At 45.4% G+C, this 27,925-nt stretch overlaps 1 protein-coding gene across 1 annotated transcript; it reads right to left on the bottom strand.

Annotated features, from left to right (window-relative positions):
* Positions 1-635: 635 nt before the first annotated feature.
* On the bottom strand, positions 636-25,974 carry GDF6 (growth differentiation factor 6). The gene is made up of 2 exons (XM_087703853.1): positions 25,626-25,974; positions 636-2,819 (listed from the first exon to the last, which is right to left on the bottom strand). The coding sequence occupies exons 1-2, from the start codon at positions 25,972-25,974 to the stop codon at positions 1,861-1,863; spliced, it is 1,308 nt and encodes a 435-aa protein (XP_087559979.1). The 3' UTR covers positions 636-1,860.
* Between the last annotated feature and the right edge of the window lie 1,951 nt (positions 25,975-27,925).

Below are 27,925 nucleotides of genomic sequence, written 5' to 3'. Positions count from 1 at the left end.
TGTACAGCTCAAATCTATTTAAAAAAATATTAGACAATTGAGTGCATATAATGCTCTGGGCATTCAGGGAAAGGGGGAAATGTACATTGCTCACCTCCATTTTTGTACTCTGCAGTCTGTTTTAAATAAATATTTACAGCTTCAATATGAACAAACACTGTATCCAAAACCAAAGTGTGCACTTTCTTTTAAATTATCGCTCCTGGTGAAGGCTTTCTTTTATTAGCATTTTATATTATTTATCTATTTATTTATACACTAATACGTCTTTCCTCCACTTTCCCCACCCTTTTGAAGTTCTAGGAAATCTTGAATCCCCAAGGAAATATCTCAGGAATATTTCCAAGTCTTGTGAGGTGCAGAGGTGCAGATTTGTGGAGCAGTGTTTAATTATTGTCTCTCTCAGCATCACATCTGCATTAACTATATAAACACCACTGGAGCTAGCCAACCTTCCTACCTACCCTTCCTGGAACTTTTGAATTTTGAACATTTTGAAATTAAGGAGCTCTTTCATAACCTTCTAAACCAGAGGTCTCCAACCTTGGCAACTTTAAGACTGGCAGACTTCAATTCCCAGAATTCCCCAGGCAGCTTTGCTGGCTGGGGAATTCTGGGAGTTGAAGTCTGCCAGGTTTAAAGTTGCCAAGGTTGGAGACCCCTCCTCTAAACATCCCCAGTATGTCCCACCTGTAGCTCTTTTCACAGCTTCTAATTAATACATTTAAAAGATCAGCCACCTAAACTAATTATAGAGTGGGACTGATTTTTCCTTTATTTAGAGGAAGGAGGAAGTACTTAATCCGTGTCAGGATGGAAATATTTGTAAGGGAAACACAGAAACAATTTTGGATTCAAGGATTGTCAAACTAAACTTTCTCCACACTTGCTTTTTTCCTCATACTTCTCTCTTCAAAGAGAATCTAGATGAGAATTGCCAGGATTACATTCTTGGAAAGGAAGAATTCATTCATTGGAAGTGATGCAGTTTGCCTCATCTTATTTCTTCCTTGCCTTCAAGTCAGAAATGAGAAACCGCCGATTGCCGTTTTCGGCGCAGATTGTCCGCACAGCACAGGGGAACGACACGGGAGCAGGGAGAAAAAAAGTTAAAAGAAGTCAGTTTTAAAACCTGAATGTTAAAGGCCAAGCTCTGCCAACCAGAGGAGTTGCACGAGGCTGGCGCCACTTACGAAAGGGACCGACGACACGTGTCTTCGCCTGGTTCCCACAATTCAATTTCTGACCACCACCACTCCCCACGTTGCCTCTCTTAAGAGACTTGGGTAACCTCCCCGATAGTCCATTTTTTTTTATATTAAAAAAAAATCTTCCAGGAACTGCAAGGGCAAATACTACAAGGAAAGGGGGCAGTGAATTATCCCAGAAAATGTTGTGTTTGCGGATTCAAAACCAAGGCTTCATTTCTGCAAAACGGGACTTGTTTGGGTAAGTTCCAAACCTTCAGTCGAGGGGAAAACATCGACCGAGCAACTTTTCAGAGGAACTTTCGCCATGTGTTTTCGGAGCAAACTCTCCCATCCTAGGGGAGACGGCTTTGCCTGGACGCGGAAACATTGTTCCCAAAACGGCGTTAGCTATTGTACTTTCTCTTTCTCTCTCTTGGCTCTTCAAGGAGCAGGAACTGGGACCCACGAAGCAAACATTGCGCAAGCGCAGTCCGGACCGCCCATTCTTCCCTCCCCAGCGCGGAGCGAGGGCTCGCACGTGGCGCGCTTTGCGCCCGCTTTCCCTCGCGTGTCTTTCACTCTCGCACGCTCGCTGTCCGCCGTGGGAGTTCCCCGAGGCTTCCCTCGCCCTTCCACTCCGGGGTTGCAGCCGGGGATCGGCGGCGCGCCGCTACCTGCACCCGCAGGACTCGACCACCATGTCCTCGTACTGTTTGTACACCACGTTGTTCCCGGCGTCGGTGTAGAGGATGCTGATGGGCGTCAGCTTGGCCGGCACGCAGCAGCTGGGCGGCGTGGCGGCCGGGTCCATGGAGTTCATGAGGGTCTGGATGATGGCGTGGTTGGTGGGCTCCAAGTGCGAGCGCAGCGGGAAGTCGCACACGCCCTCGCAGTGGTACGCCTCGTACTCGAGCGGAGCGATGATCCAGTCATCCCAGCCCAGGTCCTTGAAATTCACGTGCAGCGCCTTCTTGGTGCACCGGAGACGCGCCTTCTTGCCGTGCCGCTTGCCGTGCCGGTGGTTATAGGCGGCGCGCTTCATCCGGCGGGCCTGCAAGCGGAGCTGCACGGGGCCCGCCGCTTCCCAGGGCAGGGCGGCCGCGTTGTGCGGCAGAGGAGGAAGAGGCCGGGCTCCCGGTTCCTGGCGCAGCTCGGCGAAGAGGTTCTTCCGCCTGGACTTGCTGAAGACCACCAGCAGGGCCTTCTCCTGCTGGGCCCGGGCGCCTCGCCCCAGGCCTAGGGGCCGCAGGTCCAGCAGCTGCGGGTGGGGCTGAGAGCGCGTCCCCCCGACGGCCCGCAGCTCCAGGCAAAGCTGCTGCCGCTTCTTCCAGGGCCCGCGGAGGGGCGGCAAAGCTTGCCCGACATCAAACACCTCCCAGTCGCCGCCGCCACCACCGGGCCGGACGGGCGCCGCCTCCTGCAAGTCCAGAGTCCGGGAGTCCAGGCGGCGGCCCGAAAGGCAGGGCGAGACCTGCAGACGGGCCAAGCCTGTCTGAGCCTTGGAGAAAGGATCGCCGGCGGCTTTCCGAAAGAGACGGAGCTCGGCCCCCACCAGCTCCTCTTTGTCTGAGAGAGTCGATACATCAAACAAATATTTTTGCCTCCTTAAAGCGCTGGGCGAAAGATCGTCTGCAAGATAAAAAAAAAGAGAGATAATTGCAGTCAGTTATAGCTCTTAAGGGAGAACTTCGACGGCCAGGGGGAGGGGAGCTTGTCCAGGTGTGGAGGACATTTTCTGGTAGCCTTGTGCAAGAGGGGACAGGGAAAGGGCTCCAGAAACTGAGGGCTCTTCTCCAATAGGTTGCTGAAACCAAGAGTCTATCAAAAGCCCTGGGACTTCCTAGGACAGGGGTCTCCAACCTTGGCAACTTTAAGCCTGGCGGACTTCAACTCTCAGAATTCCCATCCAGCAAAGCTCCAACAGGTTACTTCTCCAAAGGTTACTGAAACGAGGAACCAATCCAAAGCCCTGGGACTTCCTAAGACAGGGGTCTCCAACCTTGGCCACTGTAAGCCTGGTGGACTTCAACTCCCAGAATTCCCCAGCCAGCATAGCTCCAACAGGTTACTGAAACAGGGAGCCTATCCAAAGCCCTGGGACTTCTTAGAACAGGGGTCTCCAACCTTGGCAACTTTAAACCTGGTGGACCTTAAACTTTGCTGGCTGGGGAATTATGGGAATTGAAGTCCACCAGGCTTAAAATTTCCAAGGTTGGAGACCCCTGTCCTAGAATACAGTAGCAAGCAACCCACAGGTTTCCAAATGGAGGGGTTTATATCTAATAACTGATGCCCTTTAGTGCAAAGGACAAAATGCATTCATGCAGTCATTTGGCTCTGTAAAATTTAAGTTTATCTGACATGTTTGTTTTTGCCTAGAATGTTAGGGACTCCACCTGTTTAATGTTTGCTGTTCATATTGGATTCCGGTATATTTTCACAACTACCAAGCAGATAGGATGTTAAGGGATGAATCCATTTCTTAATCGTAGTGCGTTTTCAAGATGAAGCACCACTTTCCCAAATTGGAATAAGGGGAAGTTAAACACATAATGACAGCATCTTTTGGGCAATGTATGCTCACTTTTCATTGCTTAAAAATCTGAGTTCCTATTTGTGGGTTACAGGAAGGCATTGTAATCACATTGGGATATTTTTTATTGTTTTAAAACATCTGTGTGCAAAATGCAGGCTATGAAAAATCAGGTCACCTCTTATTTTTCTACTTCCCAATACAAAGCTTGGCAAAAACAGAAATTCTCTCTCTTTGGGATTTCGCTCAAGAGCTACCATAGTAAAACTTGTATGTCTTTTGGGAGTAATATCACCAACAAATATTGCAACCAAGAGTCTCCTGCTGGAGTGTCGCTGCATAGTCTTTATCATTTATTGATTACAAGGGTCACCAGTAATATTCCTATGATGCTTATGATGGGAACCATGATATCTTTGGGTAATCTAGCAAGAGAAAGATTGCTTTCACACACTGTGCTAATCCATCATTTATTTTACTCTGTTCTGACTTTGCAGATGTGAACCCCTAACTTGGCTTCATCAGCAGATTGTGACTTTTAATGCCATGTACACATTCAGCCAAGTTGCCAGTAACAAATATATTGGTCACCTAATAGTGCTTCCTGTTTAAAAACATGGGAATAATAATTCTCCTCTTTTAAGGATCATTTCTTTGGCTTGTGGATTTTATCCATCCCTGCAATTTCAATGCTTTGTTTTGAATTCCAGAATCGGCACCTTTGAAATAGGCCTTGAAGCCTCTCCTAAGATTGTGTGTTTTACGTGCTTGATGCTGTGTCTTATTAAGAAACACACTCTGCCTGTAAGTATTTGCAGATTACATTTGGGCTGCCATACTGATCCCTCGGTACATAATTAAAGGGGCCAGTGGCAGTTTCGGTGGCATTGAGGACTGATGCATTGTGTTGAACAAAGGGCCACTTTACCAACACTGAGGCAAAGCAGACCAACTAAGGGAAAGGTATTACCTTCAAATTGTTGGAGTGATTAAATCTGTCATGTCTATTAGGCAAGGAGATACCTATGGTTGGGTGACAGTGTCGCCCTTTTAATTCCTTGCAGTGGTTGAAGGGGTGTTTTAAATGTCTTAGAAAGTCTTCTTACATGTGATTGTTTAACAGACATTGACAAAATGCACAGGTTATGCATGCATAGGTGGCAGTGCAGCATTTGTGGTCCTATAAGTACCTTATCTAATTATCTGGGGCTTACTTCCAACTGGTGCAAAGAGCATTGTGGTCTTTCTTTGATATCCGATGTGAATTCTAGCGGGAATTACCTCCCCCTTGGAATCTTGAGGACCTATTCCATATCTTTTAGTAGGATAAAGCTAGATATTGATTGCCAGTTCTTTTCTAACATATTTTGATTGCAACTCTGCACTTGTTCCTCTGCAAATGTACCTTGGAATAAATGCACCGAGATGTGTAATATTCTTAAGTTGATGTTTTGTGATTCCTCCAAGGTAGTTTCTCCATTCTCAGAAGAACACTGAAAAGTAACTGGGCCCAAACATCAATATAATGTTCATATTGAGATCTCAGTGCCAGTTCTAGTTTTTTTTTAAAAAAATCTGATTTCTCTATATATACAGTGACCATACCTCCTTTACTATATAAAGGACACTATACAGTATAAGGGACAATCCATTATTTCAGAAAGCTATCAGGTTTTTTTAAAATTCACTTTCCCCCTTTAGTTTGGTCATTTTAACTGTTATTGTATAAATAGAACCACCATGCACAATGTTTTACATTTATGTGGAAAATAAAGAAATTGAATTGTCTTTAAAAAAAATTTTTTACATATACTGTTTGATTTTATATATCTTTTTATGCATTTTTGAACAGTTTTTCTTGGTTTTGCTCTAGAATTGTCTTTGTAAAGCAAAGTTATATTTTTTATCATTATGAACTTGTTTCAGATTTGTCCCCTTTCCTGGTTTGTCCTTTTATTTTTTCCAATAAAATATAGTGACCACACTTAGATAGTATGGGGCTGAAATTAGTAGGGATTACTCAGTCCAGATTGCTGGATACCTATTTCACCATGTAAACATGAAATTATTGCTAAATTGTATTTGAAATCAATAACTGCATTTAAACTGTATTAAAAATATAAATACAAGCAACGTTTGAATGAGGTATAGAATTCAGTTATGCTTTTAAATATTGTCCAAAAAAAAAACCCACTGATCTCAGTGAAGCTGATTTCTGACATTTCCAACATTCTTAATGGGTTCTATTAAATGCTCAATACTGCCATTGTGGTAACAGAGGAATTAGTGTATGAATAGTGGTGTCTTTTCAGGTCTGAGCACCATATATCTTATATAAAATTATGATTCAAGCTAGGCCACTTACGTTTAATGCTGGGCAGGGAAACTCCTTTGCATTTCTTTGTATCCTCAGCGATGAAAGACAGTTAGCTTTAAAAATTCTTTCCAAGGACAAGAATTTTTTTTAAAAAAAAATGCTCAGGGATGGCCAAGAGAATTATGTTCCTTTACATAGTTTTCTCTACAGCTGTCTGAGGTTTCTCTAGCTTCTCACACTTCACCTCATTGCCAAGGAATGGTATGAGTAAGCTCTCCCAAGGGGCTTTTTTCTGACTTAGGACCATGGAAGTTTCAGAATTACAAAGGCATGCATAACAAGTAACACCAGTAATAGCACCTCTTGTCACCTTTAATATGTTAAAAGAACACTAGCAAAGAAAAATTTTATTTTGGGTACTGAGTGATGTCATCTATGCAAAGTAAGTTTTAGACTGTATAAACTAGACAGAATCCTTGAGAGTTTCTTATCTAATCCCTCTTTTAAGTATTCCATACTGTGTAAAAAGCTCAAGATAATGTCATCACCAGGTTGTAGCTTACCAAATTTAAGGTGTTAGGTTAGTATTTCCCCAATCTTTGCAAGTTTCAGATGTGTGGGCCAACTCACAGAATTCTCCAGCAGGCCAGCAGAGTGGTTACTGAGAATTCTGGGAGTAGAAGTTCACACAGCTAGAAATTGCCAAAGGTGAGTAACTTCTCTGGGTTATGAGACAGTGACTGGCCCAAAGCCATCCAATAAGAACCCTTTTATTCCTGTTCTAAACCTCATCCTTTTGCTAGCTCATCCTTTTTCCAGAGGCTTTCCAGATGTCTTGGATTGCAACTCCCATTATCCCTGGCATTTAATATAGATTAATAGAGACTCCCAATCCTTGCTGCTGTTGGATCTAAACCAATGCTTAGAAGTGAAGCTAAGAAATTAACAGATAAAAGTTCTTGTTTTCATAATCCTGCTGTGTGAAAAAGGACCCCATGATTGTTGGACACGTGCCTTCTGCTCAGTTGCTAAAATACACAACAGCTTGCTGGAAAGAAATGGGTAGCAGCCTTATCTGTCAGCCAGCTTGAAGCAGGTAACCTTATCCTGAAAGGGCAGGTTTGGTTTTGGGGGTAAAAAACAGATGGCAGACACAAGTAGTCCTCAACTTATGATCACAAGTGGGATCAGAACTTCCATCACCATGTAACTTGGTCATTAAAAGAGTTGCACCAAGTTTTGCTCACATGACTGTTGGGATGATTATAATTGCAGAACTGGTCATAAGTCACTTTTTTCAGCACCATTTGTAACTTTGAAATTTGCAAGCATTAAACAAATGGTTGCAAATCAAGGATTACATGTACCACCAGCTACACCAAGTGAAAAAAAATACAAGCTAGATGCAAAGATCTGGAAGTGGATTTGCACATGCTAAGAATGAACAACACACTTCACTTATAGTGATACATATTCATCATCCTTCTAACCAAAATAGAAAATTAAGATAGCATTCTCCAAAATAGCACCTTGCAGATGGATACTGACTATAACACCCATCATTCAAAATTAGAATGGCTGGGAGACAAATTCCTTCACCCATTACTACTTCAGCCCCAAGGACAAACTGAGTCAAACTAAATGTTCTCCTGATCTAGTATTTTCAACACTGGTCAAAAGACCCCAGAGAGGTTTTTGAAGATGCCAGAGCAGAATTTAAGATTTCTGCCTCAACAGAACTCCTTCTCCAAATAAAAGCATCTCCTGAAATCAGGGATCTTTAAGGACCTTTGCTTTGATTCCAGAAGACCTTTCTTATGAGCCAGATTTCATTATGAGTAACAAACTTGAAATGGGTCAAGATCCAGCCTACAATCATTCAAATGGGAGTAAGACCCACTGAAAGCAATTCCTTCTACTTTGACTTGATATGTTTAATATAAACTACTTTGTAGTTTATGATACGTGTGGCACAAATTCAGTCACTGGAAACAGTCTTGTGAGTTTCCAAGAGTCATCAAGAAGACCTGCTTTTGGAAACAGGAGACTGTGCTTGATGTGCCTTAGTGGTCTTTTGGGTAGACAACCAGGTCTTGCAGGAAGATTATCACATTGTTAGAATAATCTAGCAGAGTATTATTGGTGATAGGAATTGGGATAACTAGAAGTGGTGAAGAGGACTGGAAGGAAGGAACCAACCAACCTAAAAACAAGGGAGAATTTTCTGATTGTGAGAACTATTAAGAGATAGAACCGCCTCCTTCCTGAAACTGGGGGTGTTTCATCACTGGACATTTTGAAGAAGAGATTGGATAGTCATTTGTGTGAGATGATATGAGGATTCTGAGAAGAGGTTCAACTGCAAGATATCCAAGATCTCTTCCAATTGTATGATTCTGTGCCCTGATCTTACTTCCGAAGTCCCAATGAATGCAATAGAATTTTCTCTCATATAGATATGGAATCTCTCCGTAAGCACAAAGATTCCAGTTTGCATATGATTTCTACAAAATATTTGCCGATTATTGTTCTTACAAGGAATGATTCCTCCTTTCCCCCAGCATACTGACATCCATTTTATCATAAACTTCCCTTGTCTCCTTTTTGAAAATTGAACCTTGTATTGATTCTATATTAACCTGAAACATTTGGTCTAAATCATCTAAATTCTAGTAGGGCCTTTGTTTTCTATCAGATATGAATCTAATCAGTTGATTTGGTAATGAATATGTTTGTGAAACCATGCAAAGGAACCATGCAACCCATGCAATCATGCAAAGGAACAGTTGGCTAGGAAATAAATGTGAATGTATGCAGTAGTCTTTGATTTAAAATTATGTATGTATGTATGTATGTCTCAAATTTCTACATTGCTGTTTTCACCTAAGAGACTCTGAGGGATTTGCAAACAATGAATTAAGAAGAGACAGGTAGTAATAGTTGTTATACAAATTGAAAGGTCTTATGTTGCCTGGTTTTGAAGAATTAATAGACTGCTCACTGCATTTATCTAATTATCAAAGTAAACATGCAAAATATCTACAATTATGGTATGTATATATACTGGCTCCCTCATACTTAGAGCAGTCTGGTTTTGATGCCTCTGAATGATGGACATCATATATTACACACCTCTGATGGTTTGACAAAGATGGATTAATTCTACATCTATAACACCTGTAACAACTCAGTGCCTAACTATGCTGTCCTCATTAGCATGTGTAACAATACTTCATGACCGACATTGGAGAATAACTCATCAGTATCCTGCTAGGATATATTAAAGATAAAGGTTCCCGTCACACATATGTGCTAGTCGTTCCCAACTCTAGGGGCAGTGCTCATCTCCATTACAAAGCCGAAGAGCCAGCGCTATCCGAAGACGTCTCCATGGTCATGTGGCCAGCATGACTAAACTCCAAAGGGCACAGAACGCTGTTACCTTCCTACCAAAGGTGGTCCTTATTTTTCTACTTGAATTCTTACATGTTTTCGAACTGCTAGGTTTGCAGAAGCTTGGACAACTAATAGGAGCTCACTCCATTATGCGGCACTAGCAATTTGAACTGCTGATCTTTCTGATTATCAAACTCAGCACCCCTTTAATTAATAATAATAGTATATATTAATCTCCCTCTAATACTGCCACTCTTCCCCTGAGACAAAGTTACCCGTTGGCATGAAAATATGCACAAATCAGGATCTTACAACAAGAAATGGCAGGACAATACATTTGTCCTGATGCCATTTTACAGTTCTTCTTCAATTACTCTATGAACAGGAGAAGCAATGATTTTTTTCCCTCTGCTGCTCTGTTTTTAAGTCTCTCAGATTTCCAAACTTCATATCCTCTGTGCATAATTTATGTCCCATCATCCCCAGATAGAGGTGGTGATAGTGTGATGGGCGCTACAGTCTACGATGGTTGGAAAGCAACAACTGTTTATAAATGTGGATCAAAATCACAGATGATTATGCAATAACAGCAATAAATATAATTGTCAGGTTGCCCATGCAATTCACCTTAGAGCAAATGTACTGGAAGGCCAATTGTAGAAATGGGTCAATCAATAATACCCAAGTGATGGGGAGAACCATAGAAAAAGGAGGTATTAGCCAAATCCCCAATTAGATCCAGGCCAAATGCTGAGTTGTGGGAGTCTGATAGCCAGAGGTTAGAGAACATGACCACATTTCCTCACATGGAGAAGGTACATTTGTGGCAACTCCCAGGAGCAGGTCATCTGACCTCACTTCCCAGAAAGGAGTGGCGTTTTGTGGATTTTGCACAGCTTGTAACTCAGTGGGAATCTGCCAGCTCAAGCAGGAAAAACTAGTTAAATTGAGAATGTGGAGAAATGGCACAAAACTGCTTTAATTTTTGGCTCAGAACAAAATAAAGCTGGAGTGAAGGGTTGCCAGGACAATATGATGCCAATGTAAACTGAAAATGAAGCAAGGGCCTAACTCTTGAATTGCCTTTGGTTGGCCTCATCTATCCTCATTAATTCATTCCTTTGGCTGCCCCCAAAGAGTGCTTAAGGAAGGTCAATATTTTTACATCAGATTATAAAGGTCGAGACCATTGGCCTTTATTGTAGTGGACCAAAGATAGGTCAAGATGGTGATATGTATGCAGGGTCCTGCCATTTTCTGTCACTTTGCCCCACACTGTGGCTGCCCAGGGCTCAGACTATTTCAGATGTATCAGTGGTTAAGTAGGCAGATTGACTAAAACAACATAATGTTCACTAAAAGAATAACACTGCATTTTTTAGTCTGTATCAAATTCCAGTAATGTTTCAGATAACCTGTTTTGCATCCAGCTGGACTAATCTGAGTTTTGTTCTCTCATGTGCTAAGATTCACAGCTTAATCCATAAATGAAACAAGATGTTTGTTTAAAGGCATAGAGCAAAAGCTGTAGTAATAATTTAACTTTTTGCTGTTTTCTTTTTTGACATAGTTTGATGATAAGATGGATAAAGGGGAACACCAATCTCTCAAAACTTTGGAAGTTTGGTTCCTACCATATGGCCACATGACATGAGTAAAATAGCTCTATGTTTGAAGACAGGAACTTTTGCTAGGCTTACTTCAGAAATCTGCTCCTAAGTGTTTCTCTTGTGAATCTGAAGCTGTAATCTCATCATATTATCTCAGAATAAAACCCCACCCAAAATAATAAGAGGGGTTTTTTAAAATAAAGAAGTTGAGGAACAACACTGAAAGGAAGGCCAATATATATCACCAGAGAAAAATCCTATAATTGGACTGGATTATTGCTATTCTCAGAAACTGGATTTAGATTTTCTTAGATTTTGTATTTATAGAGGGGCCAATGGCTCAGGCCCCAGATTTAGCCCCAGAGAGGATAATCTAAATTTGGGTTCAATATTTGAAATGGTCCGATGGATTTAAAATTTTCATTCAGGGCAAGAAAAGCAATGACTTAAAACAGACTCACTGGAGCAATTTCAGTCTTGTGGGAAGCTCCCTTTTTATTAAATTATTGTATTCAGTGGATACATCTCATGAAGCCTTTTATTTATTTTCATTTATTCTCTGCTCTTCTGCTCAAACAAGCACTTAACTCAATGCAAACTATTACAAGCTAAAACACTGATACTTAAAAGCCTGGGAAAAATGTGTCTCATTTTGTAAATACCCAGAGAGCCAAATAACATGAGATATCAATGCTTGAACTCAATGCAGAAGGGCCCCTCCCACTCATGCCTAATATTGGAGCCTTTAATGAAAGAATTGGGACAAATCTTCAAACAGTTCTCTCCTGTTGCATTGTCAGGATAGTTCATAACAAAACTGCCTGTCCCTCAGACAGACTTCTAACTGCCCTAACACCAATACTTCATTTTGGGATGAGTAAAAAAATAAGAGACATCCTATGATCTTGGTTAGCAGCCAAACAAACATCTTGCATAAACTGCATTTTTTGAAAATGTATGTACATCCTATAGAATTTGTGGAAACAGTAAAAACAACAGAGAAACAAAATTGGGTAGAGTGCAAAAAGAATAAGGAGATGAGGAAGACACGATGGACATTCTGTTTCTGGTTTTCTTAAGGTCAGAAAGGGGCCTGGTTGAGACTGCAAATCCCAGAATTCTAAGCCAGAAAATCCCAGGGTTGGTAATTCTGGTACATGTAGTCCCAACACATCTGGAGGGCATCAACTTGAAAGCAGGCTGGGCTGTCCTCTGTTTTCACTCAGGTGAATTACCATGATTATTCATACATGGATCTAAAATTCAGCCGTTGGCTGTAATACCATTGTGGCTGCTCCTTTAAAAGTTCTGTGTGTGTGTGTGTGTGTGTGTGTGTGTAACAGAGATCACGACTCCTTTATTCCTAAATCCACTAAGGCAGAATTACATTCCATTTACTTCAGTTGACCCTGCTTGCAAGAAAGTAGCTTAAGGGCGGCTGGAAATACATATGATTTATTTGGTGGAATCCTAGTTAACATGTTAAAATGACATCATACCATAATTCTCGCCTTGGCGAGTCTCTCCCTCCCCACCCTGCCTTGCTCCCCGCTGCACTCCCACCCTTCTTAGTTCAACTTCTTTGGATACCCTGGATTTTTCTGAAGTTGTGAAACACTTCATTCTGGTAAATTTAGAATGGCCTGTTGCCCACAGGGGAATGGAAGGATGCTGGTTTCTTTTCACCCTTCATAGGTTTTAGTCTGAAGCAATTCTTCCTGAGTTCAGTGCAGCTCTTCCTACCTACCAGTTTTGTAACCTGATCCTACTCAAGATTGAATGAGCAGTCAGTCCCTGAATACATCATTGCAACTGATTGATTGATTGATTGATTGCAATTGAACATGTGCCACCAAGTTGAGGTTGACCATGTAAACACCCTGGGGTGATTTGTCTCCAAACTGGCTCTTCAAATCTTCTAATAGTGCACCCATTTTTGCTGTAATCAAGCCTAGCCACCTTGCTTTTGGTTCTCCTTTTCTTCTGTTTTCTTCTATCTTTCCCAGCATTACAGACTTCTCCAGAGACCTAGATCTTCACACAATGCTCCAAAATAAGATAGTTGAAGCTTCAAATAAGAATTCTGATTTGTTCTATGATCTTTCTTTCTTTCTTTCTTTCTTTCTTTCTTTCTTTCTTTCTTGCCATTCATAGTATTCCCAGGAATCTTCTTTACTTCTAAGGTTCAAAAGCATCAATGCTTTCTATCCTGTTTTTTTTAAGTCTAACTAAAGTTTCATACTGTCACAGAAAAAGCCAACATTGCTTCCTTCTGAGTGACCATGAATACTCCTTAATTCTAAGAGTGAAGATGCACAGTTTCTACACTTCAGCAGAATTTAGTTTTATGCCAGCATTTTATTTTGCTGCATACCTGCTATTACCAACATCTTCCAGCCAGAAATAATTGAGATACAAATCTGTAAACTAAGCAGAGTTTCAATTTAGGACAACTCAGTGACAACTCAATGAAGCTTAATTTCAAGGAAGTATATTTGGGACTATTTGTATTTTCATTTGTGGCCCATCCTTGGAGAATTTGGGGAGAAATGTTTTAAGCAAACCATATACATTTAATTTTTCACGAGCTACATTTCCAACCTAATGTCTCCCTCCTGTTTCTCCTCCTCTCTCTCCAAAAGCTCTTCAGACAGATGCCATAAGCAATGACCTGCTAACAACTGTTCCCCCTACACACTGTGAGAACAGAGAAAGTCAATCATGCTTTGTTGGATGAAACTTAATTCTGCATAAACTCAATGAAGAGTGAACTCCTGCCTTCATTTTTCAATAGATCATAGAATAGAGCCTTTAATACCAGTTGAGATAGCAGCATCAATTACAAGTGAAGTTGTTCCCTGGATATATTAACTGTGGGCAAATCTCTTCATTCCTTGAACATCTTGAACATCTCAAGGGTGATGCTGGAATGTTTTTTTAATTCCCTACTGGAATCCCTTTTGTCTCCTTCCATAATTGTTTCTGCTTTCTAACGCAAGGCAAGCTAATGGAAGGGTGGGGATAAAAATCCTATTTCTGTAACAGTATTTCCTGAAGAAATTAATCCTTAGCAAAACTTCTCTAAACTGTCTTTTCTCTGAGATGTTCCAGTCCACCCCTATATTTTCAACTACTAAAAAGGAAGATTTTTTTTAAAAGTCCTCTCTACACAGGGGCCTAAGAATAAGCCCTTATTGAATTTAGCATTTTTTCCCATGTAGAAAATCCAAGATTCCACTGCTAGTTTCTGGTCTGTTGCCCCCCCCCTTTTTTTTTTTTTTACAGAGGAGGTACCTGCAGGCGGTATTCTGCCCCAGTATTAGAATTAAACCTTTAAAATATATTAGCTGCATTTCTCTTGAAGTTAATTTGCAGGGTTTCCTTGTACCCTGAGGGGCCCTGGCCACAACTGGCGGAGAGCCTGGTTGGCAAGCCCTCTCATTCCGGACGCTTGCTTTTCTCAACGAAAGGCGAGGTTTGGGATAACTTCATCCTTTTTTAAACCGCTGGATGGCAAAATACTAGCGCTGAAGGGTTCCTGCCTCGCTCGCTCGCTCGCTCTTTCCTTCCCTCCGCCGACTTCGTTCTAAATCAAAGGCACTCGAGACCCACTTCCTCTGGAGAGGGGAGTGCTACCTGCCAGATGCCCAGACCTCGGCAGTTTTATTTCTCTTCGATGGTCTTTTCCTTTCACGACCCCCTCAGGAGTGGAGGATGCTTGCGGCTTTGAGTTCCTGGCTCCCCTTTCCTCGAAGCTCTAAAAGCGGCGAAAGAACCGGGCGCCTCTGGAGAAGGGCCTTTCCAAGCGTCGCTTCCCATAAGCCCCGTCGGGGGTCTTTCTTAGTGACTGGCAAAAGAAACAGCTGTACTGTAGACTGACTTCTACAGTAACAGCAGCGACAGGGGAAAGTATTTGGACGGTTCGGAGGGGTTTATTCCCCCCCCGGATTGCTGCGCCCGATCTGGCTTTCCACCTTGGATGATGCTGGCCTCCCCAAGGAAAAGCGCATTATTAATATTGGCATTGGATTTCCTTTCTTTTTAAAGGAAGTGCTGCATTTGTCTGGCAAATGAAAAACGTGTCAAGGAGAGAGCATTTTCCTCCCCATTTCGAAGAGGCTGTAAATCTGCCTCCCGCCACAAATAGATTTCCCGCTAGCGGAAATCTCCCCGGCCCCCAAAACACGGGATTTTTAAAATGCCATCTTGAAAGTTGCCATAAAGGAGGCAAAGGAGAAGATCGCCTGCAAAGGTATGGAGCGACAACAAACGGCCCTTTCTGGGATGGCGCAGAAGCAGACAGGCCTCGGGGATGAGCGAGCGAGGGAAAGAGGGGCGTTTATTTTAAACGAGACCCACATCATATCTTCTAAGGGAACCACGAAGGGTATTTTATCATCTCTGGTAAAGCTGCGGAATCTTCGAGACGAATGAAGAAACGTTCGATGGAAGAAAAGCTTAGAAATACCTTCCCCCGTCCAACCATAAACATAAATGATGATAAATAAATAAATAAATGCGATAGATAGATAGATAGATAGATAGATAGATAGATAGATAGATAGATAGATAGATAGATAGATAGACAGACAGACAGACAGACAGACAGACAGATCACCTACACACACACACACATTCAAGAAAGAAAGAAAGAAAGAAAGAAAGAAAGAAAGAAAGAAAGAAAGAAAGAAAGAAAGAAAGAAAGAAAGAAAGAAAGAAAGAAAGAAAGAAAGAAAGAAAGAAAGAAAGAAAGAAAGAGGGAGACAGACAGACAGACTATTCTGGGGCTTTTCCTAGATTGTGGGGAAGGCTGCTGTTGTTATCCCCAATGCTATTTCTCTGCTCTATGTAGAACTGCCGGCTTGTTGGAAAGGAATCTTCTCCACCTTCCTTCCCTTTCCCCCAATTCACGCCCTTCCTGCCAGTAAGTCTTGGCGGAGCTTCAAGGGAAGGAAATCTTAGGAGGTATAGTTAATATTTGGAGAAGGAGGATCGCCGGTCTAGGCAGCTGTAAACTAGGGGAAATTCGATTTTTCAGAGCTAAGAGCCGGTTCCTCGCGTGTAGAACACTCACTATAAACCCCATCTACAATTGTGTTGACGTTTCTCTCACACGCTTAAGGTTAATAAGTCATATGAGACGTCATGTAGAAAAAGAAAATATCCCATTCGTGGTGCACGAAGGTGACTCAGGAATCCTTTATATCACCGTAGGTAGAAAATGTTTCCTTTCTTCCCACCCACCCCTGGACTCATTGAAAGAGACCGGCTCGCTCTAGCCCCCTGAAGACGCCAAACTCTAAGCTTCTTGCCAGCTTCTGGACTGACCTCTCTCCGGACAGAAATCTCAAAACAAGGGGACCCACCAGCGCGGGGAGCTGATTGATCCGAGTCTCCTATCTCCGGTGTGCCTTTGGAGCAGGACGGCTGGGGAATTTCCCCCACCCAGAGAAGGAGCAGGAGGGTGGACAAAGATAACAGGCTGCCGGGCCCTTCTCGAGGGTAGCAAAGCGAAAAGCTATCAAAGGGGTACCACTGTTGGCTCTCTCGGGCTCTTCCTTCTCCCGGACCATTGTCCCTTGTCAAAGCAGGAAACAAAGAAACAAAAACGAGGTGTGGATCACGCAAGACCTAACCTGATCTCCATTATTATTTTTTTAAGGGAAGCTTGATAAAGTCATTCTTTCCATAGCTGAAGTGCCAACAGAAAAACATGCGGTGTTTCTTCATTACAATCCGTTTCCTTCCTTCCTTCCTTCCTTCCTTCCTTCCTTCCTTCCTTCCTTCCTTCCTTCCTTCCTCAAACCTTCATCTTGTGCCGCAGTGGAGGAACTGAAGGTTTAAAGATGAATTAAATATATCTAAAACAACCCCCCCCAAAGCTCCACATCGTTAAATTGTATCTTCCTTTAATAGGAGGGGGGTCAGGAACTGAACCTGGTGGGGGGAATGAAAGACGTTACTTCTTTGATTAAAAGAATCTTTATTGATACCTTCCCGCTAATCACAACACACCGTCTCCTATAGATACGAGAAACGCCCAAGCAAGACCAGTAGAGGCATCAAATAGTAAATCCTGGCTAGTTGGGCCGTTTTAGAAGGAAAAAGCTTCAAAGACCAGCCTGAATCAAAGCTTCTCAAATCCCCGCGGGCTCAACCCGTGCGAGTCAACAAGGAAAGGAGGACGGGCGGTGTCCAACGAATTCAGTTTCTCTAACAGGAGCCACGCTGGCCGAACCAAAGGCAGTTGGAGCAGCATTGATCTTAACACCTTTGGAAAAGGAAAAGGAAAGCGGGCGGAGCGTAAGAAGGGAGCAAGGCGGAGGAATTGTAAATCCGAATTAGGCATCAGTCAGACGGCGAAGCAATTGCCTAACTACGCAGTTTGCACAAGAAGTTGAAAAGCACACATTTTAGGAAGAAACCCCATCGACTTCGGGCGCGCTTACTATGGGAAAGAAGAGGAAGCCTGCATCGGACAACTGCAGCCCACAAAACGGTACCCAAGAGTTTAAGCAAGGCCTTGGGTTTAAACACGGCCTTGTATTCAAGGCGGTTTCAGGCGGAGTCAACGGGCTTAGGGATGGAGCGGGGCCGCAGCGTTGAGAAGATGGATGGGTGTTCTTGGGCTGTCGCCCTCCAGCTTCAAAGAGGCGGCGGCCTTCTTCGTCCTTTCAAGGAAATGCCCGGATAGGTATCCCCCAGGAAGAAAAGCCTCGGGTGCAATCTGCCCTGAAAGGGAAGCTTGCGGGATGGAGTTGAACTCTAAAAGCCAAGCGTTTGGTGGGAGCAGGTGCTTCGCCCTTCATCAACAGCGCTTCCCCTCCCCAAGTCTTTTTTCCTCTCCACTCAGAGCAAAAGGACGCCAGCGCCTTTTTTCCCAACTAAGGGTATGTATGTATGTATGTATGTATGTATGTATGTATGTATGTATGTATGTATGTATGTAATGTATGTATGTAGAATAGAATAGTATTCTTTATTGGACAACAAGGAATTTGTCTGTCTGTCTGTTTGTCTGTCTCTCTCTCTCTCCCTCTTATCTATCTATCTATCTATCTATCTATCTATCTATCTATCTATCTATCTATCTATCTATCTCTGATTGTCTTAGCCTATTCTGGTAAAATGAAATAAAAGCCCACACCATCCTTCGATGTTTAAACTCGTTTCTAACTCCAAATACAGTATAACAAAAGGATTATGTACTCGCAGGTCGGCGGCTCCTGGAGCAGTGGGATCGACGCTGCTAAAGACCTCCTCCTACGGAATTGAAACAACCTGGTTTGCCAAAGTCTAAAAGGAAAACCAACTTCTCTCTCTCCCTCCCTCCCTCCCTCCCTCTCGCTCTCTCCCTCTCTCTCCCTCCCTCTGTCCCTCCCTCCCTCCCCCCTGGGACAGGTGGGAGTTGTAGTCTAACATCTGCTTGAATAAAATTGGGTAAAGGGCTACGGCGAAAGTATTTTCTCAGCTATGAAGCTAGAAATAGTTGAGCGCAGCTGGATCGCCGGCCGAAGAGGTAATCGAACAGCCGCGAAAGTCTCCAACCTGCCTGAACCGCCCTTTTCCTCTGAACAGAACGGGAGGTCATTGAGCAGGAAATCCCCGCCTGCAAAGAATCCACCTTCAAGCCCGCTAAATGGCCTCTTCTCCGGCTAGCGACGCTCGAAACTGCAGCCAAGCCCTGCTTGGAAGGAAGCGCCCCTGGAAGTCAAGAGATAGGATCGGGACTACGACGGGGCTTCGTTTACAAAGCGCTGCCTTCCCTGGAGACCTGCACAGCCGCCTGAACGGACTTCGTGGCTCCTGGTCATCGAGGCCTCCACAACTCTCGGAGGTGAAGGCCAGGCCCGGAAATCGAAGTGAGCCCCTACCACACGATAATAGTGCGCGGGCAAAACAGCTGGGCTTTGGGATGGAGCAGGTGTTTCAGTCGTGTCCCCCCCCCCCCCCCACACACACACTCAGCATACCCCACAAACGAACCAACCACGTTTTAGCCGATAGCTGTGCGCAAACCTAAATTTCTGGGGTGATTTTTTTTTTGACATATTAGGTTCCGAGGCCCCAATATGGGTCCGAATGAAATACGTTTTCCAGGACTGATTCTGGGCATAGGCAGGAGCATCGCGTCACCCCAGTGTTTTTCAAAAGGTGACAACTTTACTATTTTTAGCTTAAACGCTGACTGGGGAATTTTGGGAGTTAAAGTCCACACATCTTAAAGTTGCCACGTTTGAAAAACACTGTCTTGGACATGTCTGAGGTCAATATTTCCAGGCGCAGAAAAATAAAGCAAACAAAAGCCCCAAAGAAAGTGGGGGGGGAGAAAGAGGAGGAAATTTCTTGGCGCAAATCGTTCCACTCAGCGCTCCCAAACCCCACTCCTGGAGACACCACCCGAGAACGAGCCCAGGCACCCCCAACCCTAATTCCAGGCAAGTCTGAACAGGCTGGCCGCATGGCAAATTCTTTTTGCCCTCCTCCCTGCCCAAAAATGTAGGCGGAGTCACACGCACTTACTCCCAAGGACAATTGCCCGCAGCGCGACCCCGAGAAGGAGACGCGGCCTACCGAGTTCAACTGGTCTTATATCGAAATATAAACAGGACTCGCTTCTTAGGAATAAGTTCGACCGACTCAAAGGAAGCTTTGCGCTCAAATAAACGAGCCTAAGTTCGGCTCAGCGATGCCCACGCTACAGAACGGTCAGCTGCTAGATAGGATTCCTAGTCTTGGATCCAGAAACGATCCATGCAATGGTGTATTAAGCAGACTAAGCACGTGCTTAGGACACCAGGCACAAAGGGGGCACCACAAAGTTGAGAAAGAAAGAAAAAACAATGAAGATTTATACAGTATGTACAAAGGAGGGGGGCACCAAGATTTGTCAGTGCTTAGGGCACCAGTGAGCCTTAATCCGCCACTGGATCCAAGGGAAGGGGGACAGGGAGGAGGGAGAAGGAGGATTCTTCTTTTATGGTCTTCTCTCCCGATTTTCTACTTCCTTGCTTTATTTGGGGTCTTCTGCCCCACTCCGGCCCTCTGATCTCCACTGAGTTTTTCACACAAAAAAGGACCCGTCCAACTGACCTCAAGGTCACCCAAGAACTGCGCGCAACCATCACGCCGACTTGAGAGAAAGCGCGATCAAGATGGGGCTCCCACACAGGGGCCCCACCGGCCCAGTCCGAGGATCCGCTTAGAATCCCGCCAAATTTCAGAATTTCAAACGGAAGTCGCCTGGCCTCTCTCTCCGCCAGACCCGACCATAGGGGGGTGTCGCCCACCCATTCCTCCTCAAGATGTCCAAAAAGAGTTGCAGGGAAAGGCTTCCCAATCTGGATCCGTTTAGCTCAGGGTGGTGGATCTGGTCCGGGACGAAGCAGCCTGCAACGCCCGGATGCCCTCTAGATGCAGTCAGCAGGCTGGAAATAATGGGATTGAAATCCAAGTCAACCGATGCATAGATAGGCTGTTGGAAAAGGCTTATTGGTTTATTGTTGGTTGGTTCCATCCTAGCAAACCCCCCAGCCTGCTTTGTTCATCAGAACCCCAAACCAGCCCCGGGTTTCTTCAGACTCTGCGCTCACTTCCACGGAGGGGGGAGGAGGGAGCCGAAGGCTTTACTTTCAAATAAGACCAACCCGCGGAGGAAAAAGAGCGCAGGGCGGTAGGTTACTTGCGCCAGCCAAGGTGGTATCAGGAAATAGGGCGTCCCATAGGATTCTTAGGAGGGCAGAGCCAAAAGAGGCCTTCTGAGGCTAGACGGCTGTGTGCACCCAACTGCCCGGAGGTAGCTTACCGTTTACAGCCACCCACCCACCCAATTTCTGAAGTTTAGCATTGGTTTTCAAATCTTTTTCCGATTCCACACAATCCCCCCCCCCTTTCAACGCTCTCGCGCACTCTTGTTTTGGTGCAACCTGCTATCTTTAAAGGCACCGCTGAACCCTTCCACCTTAGACTCTTTGGGTGAGGCGGGTTGAAGACCCTGGCAGCTAAAGGCAGTTTCAACCAAGGCAGCCTCCCCCCCCCCCCGCCAGTGGTGTATTAACCATTAAGCAAACTAAGCACGTGCTTAGGGCACCAAGCCCAAGGGGGCACCACAAAGTTGAGAAATTGGTGGGGGGGACCCAATAAAGATTTGTACAATGTGTACAAAGGAGGGGGGGGCACCAGGATTTGTCAGTGCTTAAGGCACCAATGAGCCTTAATCCGCCACTGCACCAGGCGCCTACTGAAAAGGAGATCCCTTTGGACTGAGCGGGGTTAGAGAATCTGGAGTCTGCGATCCTTCGGCCCGATTTTACAAGTAAAAGCTCGATGAGACCCCCCCCCCCTCCCTTGGTTTCAAGCAAGCCAAGACTAAGACAGGATGTCGACCAGGGAACTACAGCGGTGAAGGAGGATCCGATCTTTGGGGCATCCCAAAGCTACGCTCTTATTAGCTCCGTTTCTTTGCCTCCGGCGCCAAGTAGGGGGAAATCCAAGATTTTTTCCAAAGGCCTTTAAGGAGATCTACCCTAGCAAAGCTTTTCCCCTGATCCTGAGCCCCCATATTTGAAACGAACTTCCAACTGAGACACGGGATATATATGACCCAACGCGGCTCCCAACCACCGCCTGTCCTGCGGAGCCTTTATTGGGATGGTTCTTCCCACATTGGAGGGCAATGACCACTAACCTGGGACGGTCGTTGGCGGTCCCCCAGCGGAGACGAAGGGCAGGGAGGCAATGGACAGACAAGCTGTTTTGCTGAACATAAAGGACATAAGGAGAAGTGTTGAAAAATAAAGACTTATTAGGGTGGAGCTGGCAAATCTGGCTCCTTTTCTTTGCCAGCATCTTTGTCTAGCGTTGTGTGAAGGCAGGCAGCCTTCCCACTTTAGCCAGAACCGCGGGGTTGCTTAGTGGTCTCCTGTCCAACTGCTAACCAAATCTGCCCCCGTCTAGCTTCCCAGCGCAGACCATGCCAGTCAGGTGCTGCCACCTGCTGAAGCAATCAATAAGCACTATGGTGTTCATCGCGGCGGCGTGATTTCACCAACACGCCTCCTACACTCGAAAATTTTGGGGAACCGCTAGGAAAGAAGCTTTTGAAACAAAATAATAATAAGGAGACCGACCCTTCTGGTTGCTACTTTTGTTGCTGTCCTCCGGGGAGCGCCTGCCAAGAGCAGAACCAGGCATTGGACCTTAAGTTTGTCTTTTTCTTCGTCTCCTGAAGTGGCACTTCAGCTATTCCCCGCACTGTTTTTCCCGCAGCTCCAAGGGATGCATGTTGGAGAATTTGCAGGAAGCCGGGAGACCGGATAGGCCGCAAGAAGGGGACTTTTAAGGACTTTAATTTTTTTAAAAAAATAGCATGGGTAGTTATAGTCTCAACAATTAACAGCCGAAGGGGAGAACTGGAGGGAGATGGGCTTTAAAAACAGACAAGAAGAGGGGGTGTCGGAGGGCGTCTTCCCCTTCGGAGGGACACTGGAGTCTTGATCGGACTGATCCGGAGCTGTCGGCAGCTCCCACTTCATTAGGAAAGACCAGACACTAGTTGATCTGTTATGACAGCAGCGCTCAATTAGATCGCGTTGCTGAACCACTCCAATCAGGGACTTAATGCTCAGAGGTTCCAGCGCCAGGTCACACAGCCCTTGACACATCAAATCAAAATCAGGGGGCGGGAGGAGGCCTTTCTCTCCGTCCAACCAGGAGGCTTGGGCGCCTTCCCTCCCTCCCTCCCTCTCTTTTCCGGCTCAACTCCCCCCTCCCCCGCCCAAGTTTCCTAGTCCTGAAGATCCCGGGGTACCATCCTGTTTTGCTCACCAGAAGGGGCACTGGGAACGGCGCGCGATGTGTGCAACCAAGAATGAAAACAAGCGTACAAAAATGAAAGGCGTTTGTACGTCCTACCTAGAAGGAGAGGCAAGGAAATTGTTTTGTTTTTGATTTGTTTTTCTGAGAAGCTTAACCCTTTGCAACGAAATGGTCAGTAATTAAAAGCAAGACCGCGTAGTACGATTGGATTTGCAGCGGCGGCGCAACGTGTAACAGGTTCACACTGGTGCAATAGGACTGGGGGTTTGTTAATATGGTTTATTGGGTGAGGGATTTTCTGTCTTCACTGTGAGTTTTATTGTGTGTGAGGGTGTGCACTGAGGGAGCTCAATCAATCTCATTGTACATAGGTTGTGCAGTGTGCACCGACAAATAAATAATTTAATTCTATTCGAGAGCGGCGAAGTTCTCCCGTGCTAACCAGGCCCCCTTGCAAATCTAGACAAACGACACGCTTTCTTTCTCGGCTCACTCCAGCCGAGGCTATGAACGCAGTTCTGCAAAAATATGTCCATGAGAAATCCATTCTTAAAATGCCACTGATGGGCACCCACCAAATTCGGCGTTTGCCAGAAAAAAATGAGAATGCTGACGCCCCCAGGGGTTTAACTCTTCCCCAGGAGGAGGACAAAACCAACTCTTCCAAAGTCCCCATTCCCCCACCCCATCCCCGGAACATTTTTTTTCTTACGGATCTTCAAGGAGATGAAATTCAAATTCACTGCCCAAATCCTTTTGCGATACACCGAGTCCTCCGGTGGACAAACTAACTCCATCGATTCCTCCTCAAAAAATTTCCAGAATTTTGGGGCTGCATGGTAAGCATTATGGACCACTGCGAGATGATGTAAAATTAATGCCGTGGGGAAGTAGTAGCAATGATGACTGCTTGACCCCATAAAGAGAGACACAGAGAAGCAAGCGGCAAATAAGAGTATCCATGCTTGATCTCAAAGGAAGAGGGACTCGTCTCTCTTCGGCCCCCCCTCCACGGTTTAGGAGTTGTTTCAAAGCCGCCTCCGCCTCCCCCCCCCCCAACCATTATAGAATACACCTTCTTTTTTAGGCGGAGACCCAATGATTCACAGAAACCTAAAAGAGTTAGCGTTTTGGAACTAGCGTTTTGGGTTTCCTTTTATTTATTTTGAACCTCAGCCTCCGGGACAGCTCATGGATCCCGCTTAGGTCTGGAGGACATAGATCAGAACGGGAAGAGAGAAGTAAGAAAAGGTGTGTGCGGGGGGGGGGGATTCCGGAAATCGCAACTCCGTGGGACGGCCGTTTAATTAACCGATAATTGATAGTTGGCGCAACTAAGCGACGTAGAGTGGAGCCCCAAAGGTTTCTGAGCAGTAATCTCTTATTTTCTCTACAAAGGAAGAAGCCAGAAGGCGAAGCACGAAAAAGTAAGGGAAGACGCAAGTCAAGCACTCTACACGCGATCCCAAGATTTGGTTTGGTCTGCACAGACTTCCCGCCCTCACATCGGAATCTCGGAAACTGCGCCTGATCTCTGGAATTCAGGGAAGAGAAGAGTAGGGAAGAGAAGGGAAGAGAAGGGAGGGAGGAGGAGAGGAGAAAGATAAAGAAAGAAAGAAAGAAAGAAAGAAAGAAAGAAAGAAAGAAAGAAAGAAAGAAAGAAAGAAAGAAAGAAAGAAAGAAAGATTGATTCCCTATCCATTCCTCCATCCCGGAAAAAACCCGGGATGCGCAAAATCGTCCAAAAAGAAGCGTTTTTCAACTCCTTCTTCTTGCTTAGGCGTAACCTTCGAAGTCGCAAGGGCCGAATTCAGCCCCCGTGGTGCAAAGAGAGCATTGTCTCTTACCGAAGCGAATAGGGAAGAAAGGGATGGGCGTCAGGATTTGGGGCTAGAGGACGAAGAAAGCAGGTCGCGAACCGGGCCCCTTCGGCGGCTAAGCCTTCTCCGACTCCCGCTCTAAGACCGAGCACGCCAGTCGAAAGAGTTGTATTACTACTACTACCATCACTACTACTGCTGTTACTAAGTGAATGTGCCACCAGGCTTGGTGAAAATAAGGAAGCAGGGCAGGAAAGGGCTCACGCGAGACAGATTAAGCTTCCACGTGTAAGAAACCTAGTGATGGGTTGTTTTTTTGCCCCCATCCTGAACAAGTCAGCCAAGAAGGCGCTGCTCTTTTTAACACCAAGTGCCAGAGTCCATCACCTGTATGCTTATTCCGAAACTAATACGCAGGGAACCTTATTTCTGGTGCGCAGTTGCTCGCAAGCAATCCTAAAGCTTCCTCCCAAACCCGGAGATCCCGCTCAATAGGAACCTTGCACACAAACACGCCCCGAACAGAGGGGAACAGAGGCTTTCCCAATTCACGTTGCGCCACGACTCCCATAGCTCGCAGCCAGCGAGGGCTAAGAGACGCCTGGGTGCCACTGTTGTGCTCCCACCCCATCCAAAAGCGGTCAGGAGAGCAGCTGTGAGTGAGCCGGCCCGGGGAAGGAAAAGAACCTGCCGGGTAGCGGTGCCTAAGCGCCTGCGGCAGGGCCAGGGACCTGTCTGCTCTTTGGCAGAAGGGCCGGCGGACGCGACTGCCTGGAAGCGCACTGAAGCGCGCCCAAGTACAGTGCAGTAGAACGGCGGGAAGCAGGGAAGAGACCGCGGATCAACCGCTCGTTCAGCCGGCTGGCCGACCGGCCGGGATGGGCAAGGTTGGTGAGTGGGTGGTGTTCCACAGATCCCCGTCCGCGGTGCTGAGCCTCTTACCTCGCCCCCTGTCCACAAAGCTGGTGATGGTGTTGGCCGCTTTGGAGGACTGGAAGAAGCTGGCGTTGGTGCCCAGTTTCTCGGCGATGGAATAGGTCCGGTAGAGGGAGAGCATGTACTCGTGGGGCTCCACCCGCGGCTGGGCTACAGCCGATCCCTTTTTGGCCGCCTCTCCAGCCGATCGGGACGTTCCGCCTTCCCGGCAGCTCCGCTTGCCCTTGCCGGGCTCCCGGAGAGACGGCGCGGCGGTGGCGGCGGCGGGGATGGTGGCCTGCTGGCAACAGGGAAGATCCCCCCAGAAGAAACCCGCGAGGAACACGGCGGAAAGCAGAGCCCGGGCCGCATTCATAGCGAGCGAGCGAGCGGCTGCCCCGGAGCAAAGCGCCCGCCCGCCCGCCCAGCCTCCTCGCTCGGCGCCCACGGCCAGCACCAGCGCCTCCAGCCCGGCGAAGCTCCCTCCGGCCGTCTGCGGCGCGGCGTCCCCAGCGCGAGAGGCCAGAGCCCGGACGGGACACGCCCCCCACTCCTCGCTGCGCCCCCCCGACCCGCCCCTTCCTTGGTTGCGGTCACGCCTCCCGCTCAGAAGGGGGAATCATGTAGTTGGCATTAGGCAGAGCTGGACGCCGGGTCTTCAAAGCCACGGGGGGGAGGGGAGGGCTCTGGCAAGAGGGATAACCGGTCCAGTAGAGAAAGTCCTCCCTACCCTTTTCAAACTCTTAACCCACCCGTTTTAGACTAGACTAGACTAGACTAGACTAGACTAGACTAGAATAGAATAGAATAGAATAGAATAGAATAGAATAGAATAGAATAGAATACTTTATTGGCCAAGTGGGATTGGACACACAAGGAATTTGTCTTTGGTGAATAGGTTCTCAGTGTACATAAGGATAATAAAAATACACCCATCAAGAATAAAAAAGATACAACACTTAATGATAGTCAAGAGTCAAGGTTAAAAGATAAAGGTTCCCCTTGCATATATGTACTAGTTGTTTCCGACTCTAGGGGGCGGTGCTCATCTCCATTTCAAAGCCAACACTGTCCAAAGGCACTGTCCTGTGGTGGGCATGACTAAACACATGGAACACTATTCTTGTTCTCTAATGCTGAGCTGAAAAGAGAAGCGAATTTTGGTTGTGAATCTTTTTTGACCCCACTTTTTGACAGAAGAGCTTATTCCAGGAAAGTGCTGATGAAAATTGCTTTGCTTGCAAGTAGTGATGTCAGATTTGTGTTACTTGTTAGGAGCTGTGGTGGCGCAGTGGTTAGAGTGCAGTACTGCAGGCTACTTCTGCTAACTGCTGGCTGCCTGCAGTTTAGCACTTCAAATCTCACCAGGCTCAAGCCTGACTCACCCTTCCATCCTTCTGATGTCGGTAAAAATGATGACCCAAATTGTTGGGGGCAATATGCTGACTCTGTAAACAGCTTAGAGAGGGCTGTCAAGCACTGTGTAGTGGTATATAAGTGCTATTGCTATTGCTATTAATGATGTCAGTCACACACCAGTGATGTCAAATGATCACACAGCCCTGTAACATCCCATTTTGATATGATCTCTGATTTATTGCAACAACCCAGAATATATCTGTGCACCTGAAATGAAAGCAAAGGAAAGAATGTCAGTAAATGATAGTAAACAAGAAGAATATTTGCGTCATTGAACTGGTGATGAAGAAATCATTCTGTTGCTCATCACTGCCACTTTTTTTATTTTCAAAGTCAAAACAATTGAATATTACAATCCTTTGATTATAAGAAGGCAAACATTATAATCTGCTGAAATCGGTCTTTCCTAGATCCTAGAACGACCGCTTTTAACATTCGGTGGAAGAAGAAAAAATCCCTGGTCCAATTGAAAGAAGTAGAACTGAGTTCTACCTTTGAAAAAAAATAAAGACTGTAACCAACATTTGTATATATCTGCAAGGGTTTTATTTTGTTTTACTCTTTTAAAGAAAAGGGGGTCTGACCCTAAAAAGATACAAACTACTTTTTGAAGGGGAAAGCTTACATGGCCTCACTTTCTACCCTATATTGCGTGGCTAAAGGGTGGGGGAGAAATTATTAAAGCAGATTTATAGAATGAATGACACCGGGGGGGGGGAGTATATTGAATTGAGGCCCTTTTATAGAACCAATAGTTTTCTTTCTGGTAAATTAAGAAGGGGAGACATTAAGTCCACCTCTACTCCCCAGCCCCACATTATGCCTGCCTTTCACCTGAATGTGCATATATTATTAATGAGGAAGATTCCAAATATTTGTGTTCCACATATTTCTTTCAGTTAACTCAG

This window comes from Thamnophis sirtalis, unplaced genomic scaffold (genome assembly GCF_051295495.1).
Source record: "Thamnophis sirtalis isolate CommonGarterSnake01/CBP01778 unplaced genomic scaffold, rThaSir2_p1.2 scaffold_2, whole genome shotgun sequence".
Classification (NCBI taxonomy): domain Eukaryota; kingdom Metazoa; phylum Chordata; class Lepidosauria; order Squamata; family Natricidae; genus Thamnophis; species Thamnophis sirtalis.
This window is presented reverse-complemented; position numbering and strand designations above follow the sequence as displayed.